Source organism: Wasmannia auropunctata, unplaced genomic scaffold (assembly GCF_000956235.1).
Source record: "Wasmannia auropunctata unplaced genomic scaffold, wasmannia.A_1.0 LD336076.1, whole genome shotgun sequence".
NCBI lineage: Eukaryota > Metazoa > Arthropoda > Insecta > Hymenoptera > Formicidae > Wasmannia > Wasmannia auropunctata.
The window spans coordinates 1,022,866-1,048,637 of NW_012026814.1; the positions used below are offsets into that span (position 1 = coordinate 1,022,866).

The 25,772-nt window shown below is 42.6% G+C and overlaps 3 protein-coding genes across 4 annotated transcripts in view; 1 reads left to right on the plus strand and 2 right to left on the minus strand.

The window, feature by feature from the left end:
* LOC105449177 overlaps positions 1 to 4,990 on the minus strand; it is an 85,259-nt gene extending 80,269 nt beyond the window's left edge. The window contains exons 1-2 of one of the 2 annotated variants that reach the window (XM_011688183.1): positions 4,828 to 4,990; positions 4,528 to 4,634 (exon numbers count right to left, since the gene is read on the minus strand). The gene's annotated coding sequence lies outside the window, so the exon portion shown is untranslated. Of the gene's footprint in view, positions 1 to 4,527 lie in introns of both variants that reach the window. The other variant, XM_011688182.1, reaches the window with a different exon arrangement.
* Positions 4,991 to 6,343: 1,353 nt separating this feature from the next.
* LOC105449178 (sialin-like) lies at positions 6,344 to 12,328 on the plus strand. The gene is made up of 9 exons (XM_011688184.1): positions 6,344 to 7,197; positions 8,181 to 8,386; positions 8,671 to 8,892; positions 9,038 to 9,122; positions 9,370 to 9,536; positions 9,787 to 9,936; positions 10,218 to 10,350; positions 10,843 to 11,096; positions 11,681 to 12,328. The coding sequence occupies exons 1-9, from the start codon at positions 7,113 to 7,115 to the stop codon at positions 11,972 to 11,974; spliced, it is 1,596 nt and encodes a 531-aa protein (XP_011686486.1). The 5' UTR covers positions 6,344 to 7,112; the 3' UTR covers positions 11,975 to 12,328.
* A 1,473-nt stretch (positions 12,329 to 13,801) lies between these two features.
* On the minus strand, positions 13,802 to 18,284 carry LOC105449179. The gene is made up of 3 exons (XM_011688185.1): positions 18,238 to 18,284; positions 17,475 to 17,654; positions 13,802 to 16,747 (listed from the first exon to the last, which is right to left on the minus strand). The coding sequence occupies exons 1-3, from the start codon at positions 18,256 to 18,258 to the stop codon at positions 14,798 to 14,800; spliced, it is 2,151 nt and encodes a 716-aa protein (XP_011686487.1). The 5' UTR covers positions 18,259 to 18,284; the 3' UTR covers positions 13,802 to 14,797.
* Positions 18,285 to 25,772: the final 7,488 nt, after the last annotated feature.

A 25,772-nucleotide genomic window follows, 5' to 3' on the forward strand; every position in this document is an offset into this window, starting at 1 on the left:
ATCTGATATGTCGAGATATGCAGGTCGATGATCGAAGTTGTAGGTATACCGGTAGGAACAGCATGTTCGCGCGGAACTCGATAGATTCCTTAATATTCGAACATCGTGTCGCAGACGGAATGACGTGATTCGAAAAGGAGTCCGCGTAACACATTGCAATCGCACTCGGGTATTTATAATTAATCATTGCGATCGGTCTCATTAGAACGAGATTTTTGCGACGCGACGAAGCACGTAGCACAATTTATACGTCCGCATCAGCTGCGCGCAAATGTAAGTAATTGAATTCGCGAGAACGCAAGAATTGCGTATACGGAATTGTGGTTGTCTGTTAAATCACTTCGCCTGGTATCGTTCTACAAAGTGCGCCACAAAAAAGTGTCTTTTTACGTGCCGTAACGACGCGACATTTCCTCGCGCGGACACGATGATGCCGAGAGGAGCGGTCGCGGACGCACGGGGCAATTTCCTATGTCTATGTAATTGAGAAAATACACCGGCAATGGCCTCGTTACGGTAGCCGTCGATTTCTCGTAACGACTTTCCGCGCGCGCCCTGATTTGGCGCTACACGCTTTTTTATCTTCTCCTCTCTCGCATCGCGGGAATTATAATGCGGACGATAGCACGGCGCGCAGATATCTCGATCTACTTCCGGAGAACTACTGGCGCGAGCGGTTGAGAAAGATACAGACTGCAGACGGAGTCGGGTTCTTATTAATCGCATAACTTAGATATGATGTATACGTTACAGCTGCCTCTAGGGTAATGATCCACGATAACTCTCGTCATTCCCGTGATATCAAAAATTTGCTATCTTACTACTTACTGTTTAAATATAACGGTACACAAAATACGTTATACAGATCCCAAAAATTTGGATTTTAACTTATAATACTCATACAATCGATTGTTTTCGAAAGACTAATTTTTTAGAAGAGAGCAAAAAAAAAAAGAAATTTATCTCGACCTAAATCTCTGACGTTTCATAAATAAAGAAATTTTATTTAATTGAAATGCCGACGTGTGAGAAAGTGCGCTCCTCTTGAAAATAATGTACACGTGCTGCGAGTGTACTCCTAATAACGTATCGCGTTGCAAAAGCCGCGCGATTTCCTCAAAACACAATTACGCATAATAAACGCCTCGAGGGACACCGACATCGTGACCCTACTTTCTCAGTTTCGGCGAGAAGAAAGTAGTCCGGAATCCTTAATCTCCTCTCCGCCGTGTTTTCAAGAGCTTCGCGGCGATTGGCGGGTAGCGGAATTTCGGAGCAATTAGGAGAGACAAGCAAATGAAGCGTAAAGCGCGCGCCGCGAATTGAATAGGCATCGGAGAAAATCTAGTTTCACTTTTGCGCCGTGCCGTGTCTTTTTTCTTCGCGCACGTCCCGCCTCGTAATGGATCTCCTAATGAAGATTATTAGTTGCATTGGTTACAATCGCCAGCTGTGGTTAATTGGATCTCGCGCGTGGCATCACGTGCGAGCGATTTGGGGTGTGACGCGATTTACACCTGCGAATAATGCTAATGCACGTGCAGAGCGCGCGTTTCACTTCGCTTGCGCGCCGGCGGAACTTTAAAACTATGCGGAATTAATTTACGCGACATGAGCGGGGTCTGTGCACGCGCAAGGTCGCGTCTTCTGACATTTTCGTACGTAACCGATAAACACGTATTCAGAGAGCGACAGCTGCAAAATACTTGTTCTTTAAACCGTTCACACGTCGGGATTATGTAATTTGCTGTGCAACAACGCGTAATTCCAACGCGAACAGAATGGCGATCTCTTCATTAAATTTCCGCGATATTGTCCAGGATGTAATGCTATAATTATATAATTCTACAATTATGTAATGAATTGCTCGTAGTTTTTGTATACGCGTAATTTTCAATTATCTGTGAATAAATACGGAAAAACTTCAACATTCGAATCATCAGTATTAATGTTGCTATAAATAGAAACATAATTATATTGTTTCTGAAACTGTTTTATTACTTTATTTTATTTCTTAGCAAACTAGGACAGAATAAAATCGATTTCTTCTTTTGTTAGAAATGGTACTATCATTTCAGGCAGCAAAAACCAAGTATTGTTGAAAGTAGTATTTGGGTCATAACTCTTTTTTTTATAAAGGAAACATGGCTCATGCCAGACGTAATAACATGATTTTCTAAACGTTTACGTTTAACATCGGACAACTGGTGGCAACGGTATCTTATTGAAGCACGTACGCGCTCAAAACGTGACGGTTAACACAATCAAATCAAGATACCATGTAAAGATTATCGCAAAATTGTGTCAGACTCTTAGAACTACGTTCGATACTTTAGCTTCTCGAAAACGTTGTATGCGAGATCTGACTGAAATCGTCGTCATCCGGCGAGCTAGAGGAGCGTACGCGATACGACACGCGCCGGAAAGACACACACTCATTTTCTTCCGTAATTCGTGTCCCGCACAAAACACCGGTAGCTACTCCTGTTGGATCGCATTCGGTAGGTAGGTAAGTGAACGACCTTAAGTGCAACGGTATTTGTGCGTGATTTTCAAAGCACGTATGTGACAATGGCACGTACATGCGTAAGGTGTTCGAGGGCCGAAACTGCTCCGGTTACTTCTCGCCCGGATCCGTCGTGACAATTCCGGTTTCACAAATCGCGGTTAACTCGATTTAACCGAAGTTCAACTTGCTTTATTTTTTTTTTAATCTAAGAATTAGAAAGAAATAAATAGTAAATTAAATCGAGATTAAAGTTAATCTTACATTTGTGGAATGGATTCTAAGCATTCGTGCAATGTAATTAAATTTAAGCAAATCTTCGTGGACTATATTGCGATAGAATATCACGCAAAATTGCAAATATTTTATACATTTTATGTAATGCTATATTTAGCAAATTTCTAATTTTATATTTTATATAATTTTTTCATTCGCTGTGCATTCTGACACGAGTAAATAAGGACGAGAACGGATAAAAATGGGGAATATATTCTGTCATAATAATATGAAATTTCAATATTTAAATTTAGATTTATATTGCGGATTATTATGATATTGGGGGAGAGGGTTGTGTGTAAAAATTAAAGGAGAGACGAGAGAAGTAATTATTACAAAATATATGTGGATAAAAATAAAGAATAGTAACTTAGAATTATAGTTGACGTTTATAGGCATTAATTAACAGCACATCTTGAATGTGTCGATGTTAGATTAACATAATAAAAACGTAACACTGATGTGAGAAATGAATTTCAGCGATGCTATCGCGTCTTGGACAGTATCTTTCGTCACGTTGATTTTATTCTGTTTTCTTCTCTCAACGAGTTATTCGAACGTTATTCGAAGATAGAAAGATGACTTGATACAGTTAAACTTATTTCGATGAATGGCAAGTTTCAAGAATTATCATACGAGCACGTTCACATAAGCAAGATATAACAGTACTTACAGTTCTGGCATAAACCAGTGCAAGAACCAATAAAGGAAGCTCGTAAATCTCCCGGAATTGTATTAATTAGCTCGACGTGGTGAACAAACTTGTCTGATTTTTTTAAATCGGGACTGTTGATTTTTAAAAGTCGAAAACCAGCTTGACACGCGGCATGAAACCGTTCGTGTCGAGCTCTAGGGGGGACAGAAACGGGAGCTCGAAACTCTAGCCAGGGACCTGTTGCGAGTGATCCTACGATCAGAAATATGCCTGGACTCTCGAGAAGCACATTCCACAGGAAAGGTCGAGGAAGGAGGGAAGAGAAAAAGGACAGAAACCGGGATCGGAAAAAGGGAAGGAAGTTTTATTATGATTCGATATACCAGTTCTTTAACGATCTATCAATAAGATATATTGGCGCAATATAAACGTCATAATTACTTTACTCATATCGCAATAATTTTTCGTGATAAGTGGAAGGTGAACCAAGATAAAGCGAAAATAGATAATAAATATCGACTGCGTAATAATTTTCAAGGCGAGTGCAATGAGGGAAATTGCAGCGATAGCGAAGACGGTAATGATGAGAGAAATTCTAATTGTAATGCAGATAGTGAGAACAATTTTCGCGATACGCAGGGGAATGTTAGCGAAACAAAGGAGCAGGCGTTCGTTACAGAAATTGACGTAAGTTTTAGCGTGTGTCAGCACTAAAACGAGCTCGGAGAAAATAAATAAGAGAAGTCGAAAATTCAGAAGAGAACCATAGAGCGACGGTGAGAGTGAAATGGATGGGAACGAGAGATGAAGGAAGGATCCGGATGAGTAGAAGAAGGAGCGGGGATGAAGGAGATGCGCCGGCACGCATTCCATTCAAAGGACCTTTTGGTCGGAATGGACCCTTCTCGCTGGTCTCTCCGGAGGGCCGTATTGTCCGCGTCGGACCATTCGCGGCTAGCGCGGCACGGAGGGGTCGGGAGAGGAGGCGGGAAGGGATTGGGGGAGGTGGTATCGCGGGACCCCAGCAGGGCACCCAACTTAACCTCTCAAAGCAAACGGTCAAAACTCAACCAAAACGGAGTCCACTCACCTCGTAGCTCGTTTGTGCCGCGCTGCGCTCCGATGATGCCACCCTCGTCATTCACCGTCACGGCCACTGTCGTTCGCGGGTATCCCAAGACACTGTCGTCGATATCACTGTAATAAAATATAACTATACGTCGCAAATGTCAAAACACCCGGGCGCCCTGCGCGCTGCATCGTTCTGCGTCCGTTTGAAAAACGATCCTCGGTGCAGGCGCAACTCCGGAATTCGCAACATAGATTCTAACTCGAACTTATTCGAGTTATCACGTACGTTTGTGTATTACTATTTTTCGAAATTACACACCGCGTCGTTGTGATGAACAATCTCTCTCACACATGTGCGTACCGATCGCCGCGGATAAGACACGAAAAATGCGAGGCCGCGGGGACCGCGCGCTCCGCTACGAAGCGGCAGATAAGTGTGGCAAACGCCGACCGAGCGATGCGTTGCCGTTTTGACCTGCCTGCAAACTGACCAATCATCGCGCAGGTGGTATCCCGCTGTCCCAGCAGTCCCTGGTCCCTGCTGGTGGCAGGCGCAGGAGAAGGGACCAAACCACCTGCCGCGCGACCTGCTGGGACCTGGTACAAGATAACCGGCTCCAAGTTCGTTTGAACAATAGCCTGCCAACTTCTAATTGGTTGTTGGTAACGTAGGACCATGTTCATAAACGCTGGGGCATTCAACGTTCTAATAAACATTAGACTATGAGTACAATGGAAGAAATATTAGAAATAGGAATAAATATAAAAATTTCGACCTATTGTATACTGTGGAATACATGATTTCTGACAGGTTGAAATTCTTTTATTTTTTTTTCCTGTTCTTAATATTTCTTCTATTGTGCTTACGATCTTATTATTAACGCGCGAATAAAAAGCGCGAATCTTTACCTAAAAGATCCCAGCCATCTGCTGCGTAACCGACTGGGAGTTGGAACAAGACTGGGACTGGACTGGTGCCTCGAGGCTGACTGTTGCTTAAACGACAGTCAGTCTATGCTGATTGGTCGCTGGTAATATAGAACTACATCCAGATGAACAACAGATGGTGGATTATTCAACATTCTGAACATTATCATTGAACAGTATATGTCTCAGATTTACAAAGGCGAAATATTCGTGGCTGAATTTAATTATTAACGAGGTTTCCTTCATTGCCAGTTGTTGATAGAAACTCTCCCATTAATAATTTATGACATTAATAACTGTGCATGTGATGTGCACGAATAGATAAGCAACTTGAATTCTCATGTTTTAAAAATAGGAAAGATACATATATTTTGTGTTTACCTAATCGAGACAATTTAAAACTATTTTTTTTTCTTATCAATTACTCTTGAAAAAATAAATTTTTGTGTATTAAAATTGTGGAATATTATTTTATTTATTGGCAGATAAGGATTGAGATGTGAAAACACACACATTAATATTTTTTTAAAGTTATCAACACAACGATATAACACAGAACTAGAGCTTTCCGCTTCAGTTAAACGCAATAGCATTCGTGCATGATAATGCTGTATTAATTACACTCAATAATATTTATGGCTACGCGCCGTGATCATTATGATAAGACTAGGAAAAAACCAGCAGTTGCGTTTGAAGATCTTTATCGGCGACGAGGTTCGATATATCGCTCGGCGACTCCGACGTGGGGAAAATATTACGAGGCGGGCCTCGCGCGCGGTGCTTCAAGGCTGACCCGGCGTAAGGTACTTATTGTATCAAGACTCGTTAACGGAGATGTTCATTCACTCGTACCGGCCAGATGACCAGTATGGCTCGCGTAACTCACCGCCGCTGCCGCGTCTCGCCAATCTCGTATCGCGCGGTGGAAAAGTGGCCGGAAAGATCAACGGACTCGGTTCGATGATATGTGCCTGAGGTATCAGTTCCACATCATGGAAACGCAATCGGTGTGTCAGCTCGTTTGACGACGATGGCGGCGCTCGTTCGTCTTAAACGCGGTAGCGTCCAGCTGAGACACGCGGCACTCGAGGTCAAAGGTACGGTATGCCCTCAATCGACTTCCCCTGACAATGGGTTTCCGGAATTCTCAGCGCGTTACTGCGCTACGATTACGGAGATTATTAATCAACGATTTGCGACGCTTCACGTCCGTCGGGTTAAAGGAAATGAACAACTTATTAATTATCCATACAGTTTATTGTGAAACAACGACTTTGGTCAGATTTTTCGATTAATTTAGCACTTTTTTTTATATTAGAAATTTAGGATTACGGTTACATTCGGAAATTATAAATTTGGTGTTAGCATCCTCCACACTTATTATTGGCCTTTGATTGCATATTTAACTGTAAATCGCGCGAGACGAACTAGTGTTAGGAGCAGTAGAATCATTGAAATCACTATTTCTTGAGTTTATATTTAGTGAAGGCATAGCGTTACGCGTTCATTGTCTTGTCGAAAAGTCAGCTATTTGCGTTGCATCATTGCCGAGCCAAAGTCGAGGTCACCTGTAATATACTCGGAGTAGTGGAGAGATAGTGCGCGAAGAATCAAACACCGGGCGTGTGATAAGAGCGAGATGTCGCGGTCGATCTCATTATTTTTGGCTTCTGTGAGATGGCAGACTTCGTCAAGAGAGGTAGCGTGCAGTTCGTTAAACGTGGCAGTTGTCAACTAAAGCTCGCTGCACAAGAGGTTCGAGGTTCGTCGATGAATTTCTAATCACTATGTAACTAATTTTATTTTTCACATCGCGCGGGTGAGTTTCTAATTTTGTTTCACGCTGTCGCGCGGCCAAATTTTAAAAGTAACTTTGTCCGTACTATAGATTTATACTATTTAATTTAGTGTATTATAATTAATTATTTCTTTTGACATATTGAAAAAGGAAGAATTCTTTTGAAAGAATACTTTTGCGTTTTATAATTAAATATTTTGACTGCGATGTATTAGTTATATAAAAATCTATATATTCTCTCTCTAGTATATTATCGAAATATTATGTATGATTAATGACGCATTTATTTTGTAACGTTATATTTTACAAATATTATTTTTATACGTTAAAAATCAGTCGACACAAGTGCCTTTTAAATTTAGAATTCGTATACGCAGATACTATCGTGCCAGCCGTTTGAGTAAGTTATCAAAATCAAACATTGCTCCGTGCTCCGTCGTTTGGAGACTACGATAATGAATGTATGTACATACGTACATGAAAATTTTTTTGTTACTATTGTACTTATAATTTGCCGAGAATAATAGATATTCTGTAAAATCTGCTCGAGTTTCCAATACAATTGATAATGCATACCTACCGTTTTGTTTAATAATTTTTTCTGTCAAATAATTCTCGATAGTAAATAAATTATTTGATTCTTTGACTGATTTTTACTAACAATTTGACATTACTGAAATATTCATTTAAATGTATTTGAAATATTCATGTCTAGAACCGTAATTCCTTTAAATGTATTTGAAATATTGATGTCTAGAGATTTTTATCAACGACTTTATTAAATGATCTTTAATGATTTTTATTTGGTGATTTTTATTTAATATATAATTATATTGTTGCAAGTTTTTAGCAATTTATATTGCAAAAATTCAATCAAATTAATCGCGCAATTATTACGATTGTTACGATATTATCACGTAGTACGTACTTATACTGTTATTTATTAGCGGCTGTACGAGCGCGACACATCGTCGCCGCGCTGGTCGCAGTTGGATTTGCGCTTTGCGGCGCGGTTGAAGTCAGCTCCTCCGTCGCACTGCTGGCGAATCAGAAAGACAATCATGCCATCATTGACACATCGTGGCACTGCGATATGCTGGTCAATATCACCAGTCGCAATCGCACCGAGGACTTTGAAATCATATTCATGGAGGTATATATATACATCTGAATACATTTTATATTGTGTTTCAGTGCTAAATATCGTTCTTCGCACTTTTATTTGTCTAACAAATATTTATTCGCCAATTCGCCGAAAGCAAAACCAGAAGCGGAATTGACGCTAAATGTGACAGATTAGTTTTGCATTAATTTGAATTACCGAGTCTTTTCAAGCAGTTCCACGAAGTGGATGTACATATAACACTGGGGAACTGTTATATGCTTTGCAATGCCACGTTGCAGAATGACATTTGTAATTCGTGTTATGAACGACAGCTGCCGCAGGAGGAGCGAGCCGAATCGATTATGCGCGAGGCGTTTTTATGGGGGCAAGTGGCCGGTCCGATCCTGGGAGGTTGCCTGGTGTGGGGCCGATCCGGGCCCTCCATGGTGTTCTCACGTGCGGTTCTTAGCGCCTGCTTAGCGTCTCTATTAGTACCTGCGGCCTGGCGCGGACCGTCGCACGTCGCGCTCCGGTTATTTCAAGGATTATGCACCGTAAGTCGGCTTTATCGCCGCCGCGTCTGCAGATCAGACGCTTCGCAATGCGACGCGAGCTCGCGATTTTGCGTAGCGCCGTAAAACACGGCGGCGCCGGCATAAAACATTCGCGCGAGAATCATTGCGACATCCCCTTTTGCAGGGCGCAACCATGCCGGCTGCTCACATGTTCGCTATGACCTGGTTTAAGAGCAATCACAGAAGCTGGTACTTCAGCTGTTACGCAGGTATGTCGGCGATTGCGAGTACGGCCGTTTAAATGAAAAGCAAAGAGCGAACGGGAACAATGAATCCTTCGAGCTATTCATTAGTATGTTTTGTAGTAAACACACTTGCATATTCCATCATATTGCGACAGCATACTCTACGATTTCTAGGATATATATCTTTTAAGATATTCCACCAAGCGCGACTTTCAGTTTCGCTACGTGATCCAAATTGCTCGACTATAATCCCCAATTCCCATGCTTTAAGCCGTCAGCGTGGGTTACTGCCTCACCGGATGGCTGGGCACCGCGGTGGTGCGAACGTTCGGACGCGATTCTTTGTGTTACGGTCTGGTTCTTTTGGCGCTATGCTGGTACTTCGCCTTCGGCCGATTCGTTAAGGACACGCCGAAGTCCTATCAACACGACACAACCGTAAGCGACACTTCCGATTTTGCGAGCACCCTCGGAAGTTTATCCAAGTAATCGGATGTGCTAAAGTAGATAAGAGACTATCTAGTTGAACGCTTCTATGCAGTCTCTAGAAATTTTCCACTCGCTAATTGGTACCTGCGACATACCAGTCGTGCGACTGTAACATTGACTTAAGATCTACCGCGTGTATATATCTAGGCTATGAGACATTTTTTTTTAAATGAAAATATAAGGTTAGTAATTATCACAGGCGGCTGTGATACCATGGGGAAAACTGTTGAGATCCGTACCCGTCTGGGCGTCCGCAGTGGCGACGATGGGCAATCAATGGGGCGACGCGACGCTCGCGCTTGGCATGACGAAATACCTGAAGCTCATCTATGGATTCTCTACAGCTAACGTAAGTTAGCTGAAATTTGTTGTTATTTTTATTTTTTTAACACTAAAAAATATATCATAAATATTAAAATGAAAAAAAAGTATCAACTGTCAGAATGAAAAAAAGATATGTAGAATGCATGAAAACAAAAGAGAAAAGAGTTATAAACAAGAGATGTCATTATATGTATTATATAATGTTACGGTACAATATTAGTTAGGGGTACAGACCGATCGATATTACTGGAGCAGCTGCGAGCCCGTAGGTCTCGCCTCGTTAATTAAATTGTGATTTCAATTCAGGACTCAGTGCTGACCACGTTACCTCACATCGGTCACTTCATGGCTGCGCTGACCTGCGGTCTTCTGGTAGATCACGTCCGCGAATCTAAAATAGTTTCCACGACCACGGCGAGAAAGTTGGTCGTCTATACAGGTGCGTTATGTGTATCCTCCGTAAACGGTATTACGTCTACACAATACGCTGTGTGAAATGCGTGCAAAAATTCTAGCTGCTTTAATCTCTTGACTGCCGAGTTTGTATAATTTATATAAAAGGAAATAGTTTTTGTTCTCCATTCTTAACAAATATCCAATGAAAGCGTTTTGAATTATGTATAACGTGAACATTTATGGAAATACAATAGTATCGTTGCAGCTGTAGGAAAGTACGCGATTATCGATTACTCGTTTCACGCTGCGAGGTGAATTGATTGTTATATACTGTTACCTTGCTCCGAGAGTAATAGCTTACGAGATCTCATTACGATAATTGAAGATGGAAAGTCTCGAATGTGTTGAGTAACACAAGCTAAAGGCTTTATCCTACGTAACGTATAACGCGGGACTTATTTTCTCGGACATGTCTCTCTGATTCTCCTTGTACTTAAGTATACTCTCGAGTAATACCGAATTGAATACGATACAGCGCACTTTATCCCCGCGGCCCTCCTCTTCGTCGCCGGTTACGCCGGCTGTCAGGCCCTGGGTGCCGCCTGGCTCGGGATAGCGGCCCTCCTCGTCTCCGGCACCGCGCCGGCTGGTGCGCTCGCGGCCATCGCCGATCTCGCACCCGCGGAGTCGCCGGCGTGCGCCGCGGCCGCGTGCGCTCTCTGCTCCACGCTGGGCGCCGCCGGACTGCTGGCCGCCAATTACTTCGTCACCCAGGCTCTTCATGGCTCCGTAAGTCCGAGTTTACTACGCCGGACGCGGGCACGCGCGTTATCCGCCCGCGCGAACGTAATAACACATTAAATAGCTCCGTACGTCCGCGATCGCTAAGCGGACGTACAATGTCGGATTGCGTAACGAGAATTTAGCGATGAGTCCTTCTACTTTCTACGTTTCACATAAGTAGTCTCTCACGTTGCTTTTAACGTATTATTTCCGCGTTTTGTAAATTAAAAACGTAAAATTTTTAATTCTTATAATCTAATTTTTAAAATTTTTTATCTAACTTTTATTGCATACAAGATTTTTTTAACTTTAATGTGGAAAAAAAAATATATATATATAACTTTATTTTTATATTCTTCAAATAAAAATTAAGAAAGAAATTAAGAATTTCGAGATTGCATATTAGAAATTCCGTGCAAAACGATTGTAATTGTCCGTAGTATTTCTATACTATTCCTAACAAAATTTTTTTTATTTTGTAATTTAAAACAATTTTATTTATTAATATTTATTAAATATTTTGAACAATTTTTTAAAAGTATTTGTGATTGTAAGTTTTAATTCGCGTTGCAATGTGCCATTCATTTTAGATCGCTGGCTCTTGGCGATTAGTATTCGGTGTTGCGTCTGTCGTCCTGCTGACGACCGCTGCGGTTTTTCTGGCGCTCGGCAAAGGCGTTCCGCAACCGTGGATCCCGTCTGTGGCGAGGCCGCGCAGTAACGACGTGATCTATGAGCAGGACACGCTGGAGCTGGATCACGAGGATGTGGGCGTGCAAACCGAACCCTTCGTGCCCTACGCGCTTGACGACGACATCGAGAGTTTGAAGAACGTGCCCCGCTCCTCGTCCATTCACTCGAAGATCTCGGTGGCCTCCAATTAAATCGCGATCACGCCCTCGTGCCAATTCTCTGCGCTATTTTCATGCCTCATCTTGCGCCAAGGATATTCTATCCCCCCCGGATTAAGTGAGATAAGAAAAACGATGTACAGTAAACATATTGCAAATGCACGCGCGATTAACACGTTGAATGTATGTATATAAAGCTTAAGAATTAGAATAAAAATTTATACGATTACGACAAAATGTCCTCGAAGAATATCAACAACAAGAAGTATTTACAAAATTGAATATCTAACTTTTTATCAGGATCTGCTTTTTGTAGGAAATAACATTGCTGTTACGCGTTGTCGTTGGATTTCGCGAAACGCGATTTGAAATACAGGGAGCCGCTCTAGATAAAATCGTTGCGAAACAATGCCGTGAATAATAACGGATAGATCCGCCGACTGATATAATTTGACTCGTAGAAAGTCGAATAGCTGATAAAAATGTCGACGCGCGCCGAGGAAACTCGAGGGGACATGACGGGACGAATGTCAGGTAAAGCGTCTCGCTTTTGTCTCGGATTACTCGCTTTCTTTCGACCATTGTTGAGGCGGCTTCGCCTCATCGGAAACACCTCGTCGCGATTTTCTCCGCTCGCGTTATTTCCTACCTTCTTGTTGCATACAAATATGCTATGCATTGCGCGCGTCTCTGTGAGACACCGCGTGTCTGCGACGATTCGGCGACGACTTTCTACCTCCGCCCGGAAGAGTGAGAGACAGATCAAGCCCGGCGCGACGGATGCGGCGGGCGCTCCAAATAGATGATCTTACGGAATATTCGCGAGTATCTCCCGTCGATGTGGTGATCCCATCGCGCCTACGCTATTGCAGTTAGCGCATACACGGAATACCGGAAGACGTGTGCAAGACCGCTGTCCGTGTCCGGTGCGTGTCCTCGCGTCCTAACGACGCGGCGGCCTTTCGAATGCACGCGCGCATATCCGGCACGCGTGGAAAAATCAGAACGGTCTTTAGACACCCGCGGAAAATGGCCTGCCGTTCGCTGAATGAAATATTTTTACGTTACTTTTTACGCTCGGAAACTCGTTCGCGATCGACATTCTCGAGCAGACCGTTGAGTCAATATTAGCATTGTGATTACATATTTGCATGTTTCACTCCGCTTATTATATCAATAACGGAATAATGATATATGTTTATACCCTTGTATAAACTCTTCGAGAATTGTTTAATAAGCTTGTGTTTAACTTTCTTTTCTGAGATAAATCAATAAAATTACGCGCATCCAATAGTCAATCAAAACAATGGCTATTGAAATATCAAATTACTTTAATTAATCTTGTTAGATGAAGTGAATTAAAGTAATTAATTTATTTTAATTCATCTTGTTTGATGAATTAATAATTTGTGGACATCTCGTCCCCCATTGTTTTTAACATCCAATTGATTCGCCTTTTGTCGCGTCGCCACTTGTGCAAATCGGAACGTTCGCCGAGCGAGTGATTGTTCCGCTTCTCACGTGTCGTTCGGGATATACGCGTGAGATTGTCTGCGCCGTGTGTCGCGCGCAACGCTTTTTTCGACAAAGAAATTCGCTCGCAAGACAAAACAGGCAGCGGGGGCCTCTCCGAATGCGTGGAAATCACGCGCGAGATCTCATGATCTACGCCCTCGGCCCGCATATTCGCGCGCGCGCGCGCGCGGCGCAAGTCTGCCGCGTATAGAGAGACCCGACCGGGCAAGGAATGTCGCAACTCAGCGACGCTAATTACCGGCAGTAGACGCGTTACTATTCTTTCCCGGTAACGCCGACTCTCAGGGACTTATGAAATGAGTTCTCACACAGCGCCTCGGCGTCTACCGTCCGACTCTTTCTTTATTTCGATGCGTATATATCACACTATGTCTCTTACGTAACGCCGTATTTACAGTCGTAAGCAGGGGGGGCACGCTAGAGATGTCTTAGGATCTAGAGCTTTCGCTGGTGTGTTGTCCGTGTGTTAACGGAGAGGGTATCTCTCGTGAAAGAGATTTCATTCGAATAATCGCTTAGGACAGATGCACCAGTGATTGACTATTGACCAATAAACGTCCATTTTTCGATTTCTAAGGGATATATAAATATATTTTTCCAAGCCGGATAACAATTATCGTATGCTAGTCGTCATAATATAATTATCATGCAACTGCAAATTAAAGCTGTTCCTCAACTGGAATATCATTCACTGGTGATTTTGTTATTTCAACATTCTTCCCTCATATTACTTTTAAACGACATGTTTTTTTTAACGCGGATCCCAGCAGCGTGAGAAAAATGTCATGCGATACCTGGAAGATAAATGTATGAGAAAATAATGTCTGCGCTTAAGAAAAAGAAATTTAATTAGCTAACAATATTTCTCAGTCGGTCGTACACACTGATGCACCTACTCTAATGCCACGGTAAATATGCGCGTCAACAGATGTTGGGAAGCTATCGTGCAGAAAATCGGTCGGGCTGCGCAGCAACGATTTCCCTTTCGCAAAACCGATTCGATTCATTAACGACACGAAGTGCGTCCGTTGCGTGTAAGACATTGGTCTTTACACGCAGACGGACATATCCGTTCGTTCGACTATGAAAGAAAAAAGGTTATCGTTGACGTAAGCCGCTTCGTCATGCTTAAATATGCTATCGTGAGAAATTCGATACCGTTCCAGGATAATTAGTAATGGTAAAAATGGACGTATTTCTCGTCTTGTAAAAAAAAGAACATCTTAATAATTAGTTAAAATTCTACAATAATTTAATTCGTACTTTATACTTGCGATATTTCTTCGTAATGCCTAACTACTTCTAACCCGCTCGTTGTCGTTACATCTTCTTTCTCATATCCTTTTCCTCCTCTTCGTCGTCCGTAATGATCTGCACGCTCCTGATTGGACCGGTCTTCCTGTATCTTGACGCCGGCGTCGTGGTGGTCATCATGGTCGTTGGAACCATCGTCGAACGTTCGGTGTTAATCGCCAGATTCACCATTCGCAGCAGCAAGGCTTCCCTGATGGGCGCCGGTAGAACCTCGTCGTTCTCGTCGGCCACGTCCTGCGTGTAGAATTTCTGCCTGTACACTCTCTTGGGATATCTGTCGTGGTAATCGTCGTACTGGGGATGATAGAGCGGGCTGAGGGCCCGGGGGTACAGCGGACGTCTCAGGGGCACTCGGTCGCCGTACTGCGCCTGCTGGTCGTACGCGAGTTCGGATCGCGGTAGCGGCGCCTGATAGCCCGCCGGGTACGAAGGATACGGCTGCTGATCGTACAAGGCGTCTTCGAGGAAGCTCTTCGGGTATTGCAGGGCTTGCACGCCGTATTGGCTCACCAGCAGCCTCCTCAGCAGCATCTGGAAGTCTCGTCGGCTCAGAGGCGGCGCGATCGGATTCGGCGGCTCCGGAGGCAGCGGCAGTGCGCCGGTCCGGTAAGAAGGATAGTCGCTGGGCGTGGTGGTCGAATAGTCCCTGTCTTCAGGATGAGCTATCGCGGGAATCGGTCGCAGAATCGGCCGTCCTCTTTGCTCGGGATCCGGATAGATCAGCGGTCGCACGGGACGCGGACGCATGTAGTTCATGTTTATCGCGATCCGCGCCTCGTCCTCGGGATCGGGCACGGGATTCTCCGTCAGGTAATGAACGTTGGCGTCCGTCGTGGACGAGTAGACCGGCTGATGATTCGGCGGAGGCCGCAGCAGGATCCTGCCGATCGGTATCGCTCGGTAGACGCCTCCGTCCTCCTCGAGGTTGCCCTGCTGGGACGGGACGAGTAGCCTAGGCGGCAATTCCCGCAGATACTGCTCGGACTGCGGTCTCACGAAGACAGGCTCGGCGGCCTGTCTGACGTAGTCCTGTCGGGTCTCCGTCGGTACTCTGGGTGTAGAAGTGCGAAGCAAGATCTGCTGAGTGGTTGCCGTGCGCTCCTCCTGGGGAGACTTCGTCTCCGCCTCGTACTTCGGACTGTCGAATCGACCGCCCGCTCCCAGGTTTTCTTGACGATTAACGAAGAACTTCGGTCGTTCTGTGCGCGAGGTAGTGGAAATCCTCTGGAGAACGCGCGACGGAGACGACGTGGTGAACAACGGGCGCGTCGTGGACAAGGAACCGCCGTAGACATCGGAATGATCGTCGCCGTCGTCGACAATGGCGGAACTCGATTTGGTTGTCTCGTCGTGCAACTGCCTCCTCAAGTTGTTCCCCGTCGTGATCTTGGCGTCGTCTTCCTTCTCCACGAAATCCTCGGAGATCGGCGGGAGGCTGTGCTCGATCGGTCGCTTGGCAAAGATGATCCTTCGATAGGCGCCGCTCTTGTCATCCGTACTGGGTCGATTGATCTGCGAGTCCTCGTCTTCGGTGTCTTCTTCTATGACGATCGGTCTCTGTTGGCCATTGATGACGAAGCGCGGTCTGCTCTTCGCCGTGCCTTTCAAGTAGTGCCCAAATATCGTCTTTGGTGCCTCCGTGCTAGTGGTGCTTGTGGTCGTTGTAGTAGTACTGGTAGTCGGCTTCCTCGTCCGAGGAATCGACTGTACCACTGACGGCCTGGTCGACGACTCCGTCGACGTGGCGTACACGATGCTCGGTCTTTTCGTGGTTGACGTACGATTAATGCGTGGTATACTTTGCACGACCGACACGTGTTCCTGCAATGGCGACATGGTAGTTGCTTTAAAGCCCGTCCCGTTCGACGAGGAGTACGAGACCCTCTTTATCTCGCCGTCGGCGTCGACGAAACCGAACGTGCCTTTAATGTTGCCCAGAACGTCGCGACTCTCGACCTGACAAAGCAAGTATTTTCCGTTCAATTCTTCACAAGGGTAGCGTGATTTTAATGTTTTGAACGAATTAATCTTTTTACTATTTATTTGTTGTTTGTTTTTATTACAATTAGTATAAATGTGAAAAATATTTTTATTAAATAGTTTTGTACGAATATGATAAATAAAATTATATTCACTTTACTAAATAGTAACATAATTAAAAATTATTTAAACGATATTTCCAAAATTGAATAATAATTTAAATTTAAACATTTACACATATTATTCGCTCTATTTATTAATTTAGTTAAAGTAACATTGAGAAATTTATAATTATAGACAAAAGTATAAATAAAATTATATAATGAAGTCTATGTAATTTTTCTAATTGCCTGCCACAATTAGATTTTTATATGACTATTCAAGTTATTGTTGACATTGATATAATTATGTAACAAGATCTGTGTAATCTTTTCTAATTGTCTGCCACAATTAGATTTTTATGTGACTTCAAGTTATCTGTTAGCTGTTGACATTGATATAATTAACATTGCCATTGGCATTGTTTGCTTAACACATCGCTATTTTAAATGTAATCAGACATGAAAAGAATTGTTCGGTCTAATTAATACCCGATACTGTGGGAAACTTATTGTGCGGTGCAATTTATGATTCTTGGAAAAAAAAATCAGGCGATAGGCGCGGTTACATTACGCCGCGCTTAAGTAGTTACGCACGTAATTACCTTGAATGATCCATCGCCGGCTTCGTAGCCATACGTATAAGAGCCGTCTTCGTTCACCTTTCTGATCTGCTTCAAGATCGCCACTTGATGATCATGATTCGTTTCCGATGGCTGCTGGTCCGTAACGTTCGTGCAGCCGGCCGTCACCAGGCAGAGGAATGCCATCAGCCATGGCGTCATCTTAAAAGGAAAGATGATTTTTCTGTATGAAGAAAAGACGCAGTAACGCGAACACAGTCATGATGCTGATGTATTACGTAAATAAGTGCCAAAAATTGCGATGAATCGTAAATACACGAATTTTGAAACGATTTGGATTTCCGCGCCGAAATCGCGCGCTCTTAACTTATTCGACGTTTACGTATTCAAAATGAAATACTTTCGTAATACGCGTTCACATTCACATAATGATGCACTTGTCACTCTACAACATTTCGCGTCTCCTCTAAAGCGTTCTCTCAGGAAATAAATCTTGAGGAACGTATGGGCGAGACATCGCGTGCAGTCGTTCGTCAAGGCGCGCACTTTCCCACGAGCACCAATATCGTTTTGCGAAAAAAAAAATCGTCGGAACGTTTAGCCGAGCACTCGCATTTAGATTGATAGCGAAATCGATCTCTCTCTCTCTCTCTCTCTCTCTCTCTCTCTTTCTCTCGCTCTTTCTTCCTTTCTCTCTCTTTCGTTCTCTCTTACGCGGATCGCGGGCACCATAAACACGTTACTCTCGCGCACTCGCGCCAGCTCGGAATACTCGGCAATATACCTTGTTGGAACTGGAAACCATGTTACCGCGGATGCGGTGAATGTTCTTAATACGGCGTGGGGTGTCGGGTGCCGTTATATATAGGGTGACACAATAGGCAACCACCGCCGCGCCCCTACCACGGCGCACCGCGTCGCGCCGCCGCCACGTTCAACCTTGATGACCCCTAAACGTTCATTAAGACGCTGGTATACCGAATGACAGCTTTCCCGGCTAGTAAAAACGCAAAGCGACGCGCGCGTCGCCTCTATGCCTGCTTCGACAAATAATACACGACAATAAAGACTCGCGGTTGTGTTTACTCCCGATTATATATTCTTTTGTCGCACAAAATTACCTAAAAATTGTCTCCAACGACTTGAAGACACGGGAAAAGTCACCTGATCGATTGCTGCGCGATGTGGGTGGCGAAAAGCGACTGTGTGTTTTTTTCCTTTGTTAAGCAAATTAACTCGATTAGCGATTAAATTTTACATCTTGCTTGAGTTACTTTAATTATAAGATTGTCTCTTTTCTTTCATTAAATATACATGAATTATCGATTCCATCATATTGACATAAATTGACGATTTTACAAATTACGTAGGACTAAATATATTTTATTTTATTTTATTTAGAAGAAATACATTTTAGTTTATTTATTTATTTATTTTTTTTAATATTATATTAATACAACTGCGGCCTTAGACTAGAGACTGTTGAATGTCTGAAAAAAAAATCACGCAATTTGCGAAGAAAGTGCATCGATCAAATGACGACGTAAAGGAGCGGAAACGCGTTTACCGTGCAGGGAATGAGCGTGATGTCCTGACAGAATGGAACATACGAAGAAGTTTGGCTTCGCGGGGACAAGTGAAAGCCACGTGGGAGTTGACGGCCGGGCAAGGAGCGCACAGTAGTAGACTGTAAAATCTGTAACAATAGTTCCCATAGTGTGCAACACCGGTATTGTGGTATTCGCTCCACTCTAGGCACTCCCACAGGACAATTATTACATCATGCAATTTCCTCCGGGTTTCGTATTCACTTTTTTGATGCCTCCTTGATATGCCTCGCGTTCGTGGACGTATCGGCTGTCTATCTCACCTCTCGCGTCGCACGTTTCCTCCGCCGGGAGGATCATTGTCTCTCGCGGCGGACCCTACCTCGAGGTCCGCGAACGCAGACACGCGCGAAATCTCTCTGCCTTTCTTTCTCTCGGCGGACCCTACCTCGAGGTCCGCGAACGCAGACACGCGCGGAGTCTCTCTGCCTCTCTTTCTCTCGGCGGACCTATTGAAATCTAAATAATTAAAATATGCAGGATATCCGGGAAAAGTGTACAGGGTATGTATATCGGGAGACACTATAATACTTTCTCTTTGTTACTAATTGCTTGACAAATCCGAAGTCCATCCTTTTTTAATTTCTGCAGGGGAGAGAGAGAGGGGGGGGGGAGGAAGAGAATTCTGATAAATAGAAATTATTACTAAAATTGTATGACTGCTCTCTAGAAATGACTTCATTGATTGACAATTATTCGTTGTTGGTTTCGTAATTGAAATTAAATTTCTTTTCCGAGGAAAATTTGCTCGAAATTGAATAAAAAATTAGATCTCGTTATCTGGTTCACGCTCTTGAAGCTTAATTCACCAAAACACTGCAATTCTTAACGTTGTATAACTCTAATTAGACTTCTCGACGAGTTTCTTGCTAGGCAGAAGTCAACTCTTACGTTGCTTAGTACGAAACTGTTATTAATTATCATATCATTTTTATTTAATTTTTAGTTTTTAAGATTATCGAGAATTTTATTTTTTACAAATTATAATGTTCTTGAGAAATTTCTATTGATTATAATCTTAATTTTTGCTTTCATTTTGCTGAGACATCTAGACAATTGTGTGATTAGTTTCTTCCAAAGAAAGCGGGTACGAAAGTTAATCGTAACGCAACTACCGGTTACACATTATCTCAATTATATTTCGACTGACACACCTACTTTGTTATACCTACGAAAGATCTCACATTACGCCCGTGGAAACCATAGGTCCGTGCTCCGTTTCCTACGACCGTCAGCCGAAAATCCATTGAGACCGCGCTGTTTCTTATTGCGGCAACATGTTATTCGGGCGTGCTGAAACGGTACCACGAGTGGATATTGCGAAATGTCTTAATATGTAATCGGACAATTTGCGTGACACAAATATTAGAACGTGAATTTATGAAATGTAATTAATTTTAAATTTTTGACAAATTTATGAAAAAGAAATTTATATCTGAAAGAAAAAAAATGCTGACATAATAATTATAGTAGAATAAATTTATTTAAAACATTTTACACACATTTAAAATATATTTTATTAAACATGGCAGTTTCAAATTTTATTACTTGAATTTTCTAAGAAAAGTGTATAAACTGTTAAGTAACATAAAGAAATATAAATATCTGAGAATTAATCTCACTGTCCCATTTCATCATGCGTGTAGATCGAATGTTTTTATAATTTACAGGCTCATTATTTCCGAAGGAGTACTAAGTCATCGCAAAATGTTTCCCATCCTGAATACATATTTTACCATCCGTAATCAACTAGGTATGTGTTGGTACTGACTCATTGATGTCATAATGCGCGACGCCTCGAATATACTACCTTTCGTACGGCGTTGTGCGGCGTGGTGAAATGCTTCAGGAACTACGCTGTAAAAGAAAATTAACTCTTCCTACGCGAATAATGATCGATGTCGAGGCACACAGAATAAATGTCTAAAAGGAATCTGCAAAAAGAGGTAAGACCGATATAATTTTAGAAAGCGAAAATCAAATTTATAGATTAAAGAATAAAAATAAATGCGCGAATTATAATAAATATTTTTTCCGTATCAAATTTCTGAATATAATGACTTGATTAATAACAGTGTACGATGTATTATAAAAATGCAATGTACATTTTAGGAAAATTTTAGATTGCTGGTTTAATTAATAATTATAACAGCTGTTTGCGTCACATATAAATTGCATGCTTACATTGGTGTTGGATTACGTGCTAAGCGATGGGATATCATATAACTTAATTACGACAGATTCTCGTCAGAGATAACGAGGTATATTAATATTATCGTCATTAGGAATCGTATTGTTCGCGAGGACGTAAGCGAGGAACTGACTTCGCATATAATGAAAGTGAAGCTTTCATTATTATAACGAAATTATTGTAATTAGATTACTTCAGAGGATTTTGCGTATACATGTGCACGCGTGCGCGCATGTACGTGGGCCGGAATTGTCATCTTTGTTACCGGTTCTATCGCGAGCTAGCTCACTAGCATCGCGTCGGGCACGTAGCGCATCTAACAAGTGACATAAACTGCCGCCGTTAAGTTATGTCAATCTACGTATTTATATCCGCCGTGAGAGTGGCAAAAAACAGGAATGGTTGTCACATTCTTCTGGTGTCTATCGTGTAAGATACAGGATATTGCGCACAACCGTCATCCTGTACGTGCAGCGGTCTATTCCGCGTGATTGAATCGCGTTGACACTCACTAATGACATTTCCATCCACCTGTCCGGCTGTTACAAGCGGTTATCCTTTTTTGCCATCGCGAATGCCGGAAGTAATATATTAAGGAATTTCTTAAGGTGTGTATTTATTTATTTATTAACAATTTAATATATAAGATATATTTATTTTTTTATCTTTTTCCTTACTTTTAATAATCTTTTTATATATAATTCCCTCTCATTTTCTTGTGTATGTAAAACTATAAATAAAGTATAACGTAATATGTAAAATAATATTTATAATTTTCTTGTACGTAAAGCATTTTTTTTAATATATAAATGTATACTGCAATCCATTTCCTGATAAAAAGTTTTATGGCAGTACAAGTTTTTTATGCTTTTGTTAATTTATCGCGTTTAACACGTCACGATCGTAAAGTACCACTTAGGACAATTACATAGTTGCGGTGATACTTGTGGATTCTTATAGAAGTCTGAAATAAGGTACTCTCTGCACTACACACTGAGATACGCAGTCGTTAAATGACAGCTGCCATTGTCTCGCTCATCTTTTACCAGTAAAATAGAGAGCGTGTTTAGAAAGCAGTGGAACTTTCGCTAACGATCTGCGACTTGCGTTAACCGCAAAACCATAAATAAACCGTGGCCTATGGTATCACGGTCCACTGAAACTAAGTTCAAGGTTGCACGTCTCGTTAACGCAAGATTTTAGCGCGAAGTAATAAAAAGTGAAAACAGTTGCCCCTGATACACTACTGGCACAAATGATCTATTTTTAATTAAGACCACTCATTAATACCTACATTAATAGAAATGGACAGCTTTGTTTATAGATTTCGCAACGGCAAGTTCAGCCGTTGGCATTAAAACGGCTAATAGAACGTGATACATCTCGACGCGGCGTCGAAAATATAATAAATCATCGATCCAATTTCCTTTCGCGCGATTGTATCCACGCACGCGCGCGTGCATGTTTCAAAACTTAGATAATATATTTAGCAACGGTCATTCACACGTACACGCGAACATACTTACGGGGCTGTCTGGCGTGGTTTGATTTAACACTTCACTCGACCCTTTCATTTTCGATGACTTTCACCCAGGCGCTCGCAGTCTACTTTTACCGCAAAATCGAATACGATATACGTCGCGCATATAATGCATATCCTTGTTTATTAAATTACTAACCTCGTCGTAAAAGTTTATTATACATTTCGAGGGGTTCGTAAAAATTCTGAAATTTATCATTAACGACATTACGAAAGCGCGCGCAGATTCTGTGCGTATAATATACGAAACTGCAGTGTTTGGTACGGAATTGACATTTCATTAAGATTACCTTTCAAGCGAGACTAACATGTCGTACATGGTCATTATGCATATCGACGTTGATTAGATACGCGGAGTGACGAGAATAAAGAGAGATGCAACCCAATACATATGAGATTTATTTAACCTTTTCAGGAACAATTCTTTCGAGCCGCGAATAGAAAAGATAAAGCCAGACAGAACTGCGGTGCGCGATAATAAAAGCGTTCTCGTGGCATGACTCGGAAAATTGCAATTAATATCGCTATTTTTGCGAGCCCTCTCTCTCTCTCTTGCGAGGCACGGGGATCTCGCTCGTGAGATGTTACTGCGCGCGCTGCAGGGATAATCTCGTCTTTATTTTTACGGGCGAATCGCGCCGATTGCGATTTCACAGCGGCACGTGGTTCATAATCGGAGCGGAGAAAACGCCGCAGGTGGATAACACGTAGCCGTCGTTTCGTGATGTAACGAACGTTTATATACATCGTGCACGACGACGATGCCGCCGCCGCCTTTCCCACTTTTCCAATTTCTTCTCGCGGAAGCGCCTACCGCCGCGTGATTCAGCCGCGGCTGCACGAAAAGCGAAAAATGACGTGCCGCCCGGGGGGGAGGGGCGTCGACCCGTTATTCTCGGTCTCGTAAAAATCGCACGTTCGCATGTCCAGCTGCAAACCACCGTCGGGCACCATCAAGTCGTGCGAGGTAATATTTCACCCGCGCAGATGCAGAAATTCCGTGGCGTTCGTAATTTCTATTAAACTGCAGAGAGAGAGAGAGCGAGAGAGAGAGAGAGAGAGAGAGAGAGAGAGAGAAAGAGAGCCGTAATTGTTATCTGTAAGGATCTGCTCACTTTCTTAGTAAACCAGCTTCTTAATCTATAATCTTGGTATTAAATTAAAGTAATGCGGCTTTAATGTGGCGAGATAATAAATAACCGTGTCTCTTCACACTTTCTTCGTTTCGTAATAAAATATGAATTATATCAGTGCGCCTCTCGCATGTAACGTGCGACGTATGTAACGAATTTGATTATTACGGATGCGGTCGCGTGTTCTCCTCTTCCAATAAGTGCAGATTTATGGAGGAACGCGGAAATGCATCTACGGTTACATACAGAGTTACATTGCGTTATACGAATGTTTGGCCACGGCTGTGATTTTATCATAAACAAACATTCGACACGCCTGTTTCAATTCTCCATTCGTGCATGCTGATATTTCCGTTACTTACATGCGATATGCATATTCCAACGAGCGAAAGTGGATGACACTGACGGTGGATCGGGGGGCGGGGAGGGGAGGAAGAATGAAGTCGACAGCGCAGCACATTTTCGCAATGATATTTTTCTTTCGATTATTGCTTACAAATAATACAAAAAAGAAAACAACTGTAACGTAAGACTCTTCTTCACGAAGATTTATGCGCAATCGTCGTATCATTAATTATGCGTATGTATCATTAAGTATGAATTGCTAAGTAGTCGCTATGCATTTTAACGCTAACGAGTATTATTTACAGTATGAGTAGACAACCGCCGCATCTCTGAGCCCGTTATATAGCAACGACGTGATTGCGATTAAACCGTGAAATCATTGATTAAGATGTACATATCTCCTTGCTTGTGGTACATTAATCTCCGCAGAAACGTGCGTCGAATTGCGTTTTACGGGAATGTGAATTACAACGACTGCCCATTATAGCCTGTGATGATTGAATTGTTGCAACCATTTTCCGATTAATTTTAAATGAGTTTCTGCTTTTTTTTTAAATCGTTTTGCTCGAGAATTAAATGTTAATGTATTCGAGGCATCGCAATTTTAATAACTGCTGCAGAACAAATCTCTTGTTAAGATTTTGCCGAGGGAGAATTAATTATACTGCAGGTTCATTATATCCGTAATAATACCGATAACATGTCCGAGAAACCTTACATAGTTTTCATTAACGACCGTGGTATCGTGGTAAAAGTGATTTCGTCGGCGCGCGCGACCCACCGCCGTTTCCTTCCCGGACTTGATATACATACCTATATATTTCCGCGGGCTGAAACAGTCGGAACGCATTAGACTCGAATCGATTCTCACACTTGTGACAGAGAATGCAAATAGAAAGTCCGCGGCGGCGGCGGCGGCGGCGGCGGCGGCGGCGGCGGCGGCGGCGCGAATAGAATGTTGTCCCTACAAACCCGACTACGCCGATAAGAGTGTGCATTGCAGTTTCCCCGAGAAATGGTCGACTCAGCGGTGAACCCTACTCGCGGCAAGCTTGCAAAATTCCACGTTGCAAAAGGCAACGGAGTAGACTTCCTACCGATCCGTCCGCGTATATCGAATATCGGAATTAAGTACTGCCCAGTTTTGAAACGCGAGCGGTACGCGTTCGCCTCGCGGAATTCGAAGACGTAACGTAAGTTAGACAGACCTGATGAGAATTTCGATACGTTCGAAAACATTGGAAACGTTCCGGGGCATTAATTCAACGGAGAAGCTTTTATCGCGATTGTCACGAAACGTTACGTCATTTTATTTAAAAAAAAAAACAAAGATTGACGCGATAATTTTTAATTGAGTCGACTACACGGAAAGAACAATTTTGCTGAATCCAGATCTGAAAATAATTTCTGTTCGATAATCAAAAGTATTGTGTACGAAAGTCAAAATAATTGCTAGAATATCAAAACATTTTACAGCAATACTTATCAGTTTTAACAGGCCAA

What these genes read in the sequence shown, in the direction of transcription:
- LOC105449178 (XM_011688184.1), top strand. Translation starts at nt 7,113, where the DNA reads ATGGCAGACTTCGTCAAGAGAGGTAGCGTGCAGTTCGTTAAACGTGGC. An exon ending in TTGAAATCATATTCATGGAG is followed by an intron (nt 8,387 to 8,670) that starts GTATATATATAC and finishes TATGAACGACAG; the next exon opens with CTGCCGCAGGAGGAGCGAGC. An exon ending in AAAGTTGGTCGTCTATACAG is followed by an intron (nt 10,351 to 10,842) that starts GTGCGTTATGTG and finishes AATACGATACAG; the next exon opens with CGCACTTTATCCCCGCGGCC.
- LOC105449179 (XM_011688185.1), bottom strand. Translation starts at nt 18,258, where the DNA reads ATGGTTTCCAGTTCCAACAAG. An exon ending in TGGTTTCCAGTTCCAACAAG is followed by an intron (nt 17,655 to 18,237) that starts GTATATTGCCGA and finishes TTTCCTTTTAAG; the next exon opens with ATGACGCCATGGCTGATGGC. An exon ending in CCGGCGATGGATCATTCAAG is followed by an intron (nt 16,748 to 17,474) that starts GTAATTACGTGC and finishes TTGCTTTGTCAG; the next exon opens with GTCGAGAGTCGCGACGTTCT.